General features: G+C 41.0%; 1 protein-coding gene across 1 annotated transcript in view; it reads left to right on the forward strand.

The window, feature by feature from the left end:
- LOC107566282 (latent-transforming growth factor beta-binding protein 4-like) overlaps positions 1 to 1,628 on the forward strand; it is a 78,680-nt gene that overhangs the window by 66,926 nt on the left and 10,126 nt on the right. Inside the window, exons 25-26 of the mRNA XM_016251676.1 lie at positions 772 to 897; positions 1,442 to 1,564. Of these exons, the coding sequence (XP_016107162.1) occupies positions 772 to 897; positions 1,442 to 1,564 (249 nt within the window). The remainder of the gene's footprint in view (positions 1 to 771; positions 898 to 1,441; positions 1,565 to 1,628) is intronic.

Genomic DNA, 1,628 nt, shown 5'->3' on the forward strand with positions numbered 1-1,628 from the left:
CACACACACACACACGCACTCACACACACACACACACACACACACGCACGCACAAATATTACCGCTTTATACTCGTCTTCTGTTCAGAGTAGTGCTGTCAAACCATTAATCGCGATTAATCGCATCCAAAATTATGGTTTTTGTTTACATGATATATGTGTGTGTACTGTGTATATTATGTATATATACATACAAACACATGCATGCATATATTTTCAAAATATTTACATGTATTTACATGCACATATGTAACCCTGGAGCACAAAACCAGTCATAAGTAGCACAGATATATTTGTAGCAATAGCCAGCAAAGCAATATGTGTCCCTGCAGCACAAAAGCAGTGTTGAGTCGCTGGGGGATATTTGTAGCAATAGCCAACAATACATTGTATGGGTCAAAATTATACATTTTTCTTGTTTGCCAAAAATCATTTGGATATTAAGTAAAGATTGTGTTCCTTGAAGATATTTTGTAAATTCCCTACCGTAAATATATCAAAACCTAGTTTTTGATTAGTAATATGCATTGCTAAGAACTTCATTTGAACAACTTTAAAGATGATTTTCTCAATATTTTGATTTTGTTGCACCCTCAGATTCCAGATTTTCAAATATTGTCCGATCCTAACAAACCATACATCGATGGAAAGCTCATTTATTCATCATCCAGATGATGTATAAATCTCAATTTAAACAAATTGACCCTTATGACTGGTCTTGTGGTCCAGGGTCACATATGAGTTTGTTTTAACACACTTCTGTCTGGCTCAGACATTAACGAGTGTCTGGAAGGAGATTTCTGCTTCCCGAGCGGAGAGTGTGTGAACACGGACGGATCCTTTAAGTGCGTTTGTGCGCAGGGCTACAAGACCGCCGCTAACGGGACGTCCTGCCAAGGTATGACACCAGACGTGATGCACAGCCAACATCAAGCTGCCGTTCCTCACTAAACCTGTGGGGAAAAGACTGGCGCTTTTCTCAGCAACCTTGAATTTAGATTTGGAGTTGTTTCAATCTCTCCAGAGTGAAATGTTCCTTAATTCTCTGACGGAATGATGAACTGCATTAGTCAAACGTCTGAAGTAAACGTTTCTGCTTTCAACACGTCCACCACACACCCTGTGAGATAAAATCAAGAAATAATTGTGCAGAATGTGATAAAGGGAAACATCTGCACATTCACACTCATGTATTGTAGGCAACCTGTAATCGGAGATCATTTGAAACAAGACATGTTTTTGCACACTTGTTTTGGCAATAATGGAGTGACTTTCATTAATTTAGCTAATTTCAATGCGCAGTTATCCGGTCTTCCTGTTCCTGTGAATTCAGCTCGATCTGAATCGTCCAGAGCTGAGCAAAACTGTTGTGAGACTGAGCATTATTACTGATGGCTTCTGCGTGGGATGATCTCATGCGTTGTTTGTGTGTGTGTTTCCAGATGTGGACGAGTGTGTTCAGGAGGGAGTTTGTCAGGACGGCCGCTGCATCAACACTGAGGGATCGTTTCTGTGCCACTGCCAAACCGGCTTCACCACCAACCCAGAGAGAACAGCCTGCCTGGGTAAAACGCACACACACACACACACACACTCACACACACACTCTCACACACACACACACAACAA

Source organism: Sinocyclocheilus grahami, unplaced genomic scaffold (genome assembly GCF_001515645.1).
Source record: "Sinocyclocheilus grahami isolate Dianchi unplaced genomic scaffold, SAMN03320097.WGS_v1.1 scaffold1067.1, whole genome shotgun sequence".
In the NCBI taxonomy this organism is placed as follows: domain Eukaryota; kingdom Metazoa; phylum Chordata; class Actinopteri; order Cypriniformes; family Cyprinidae; genus Sinocyclocheilus; species Sinocyclocheilus grahami.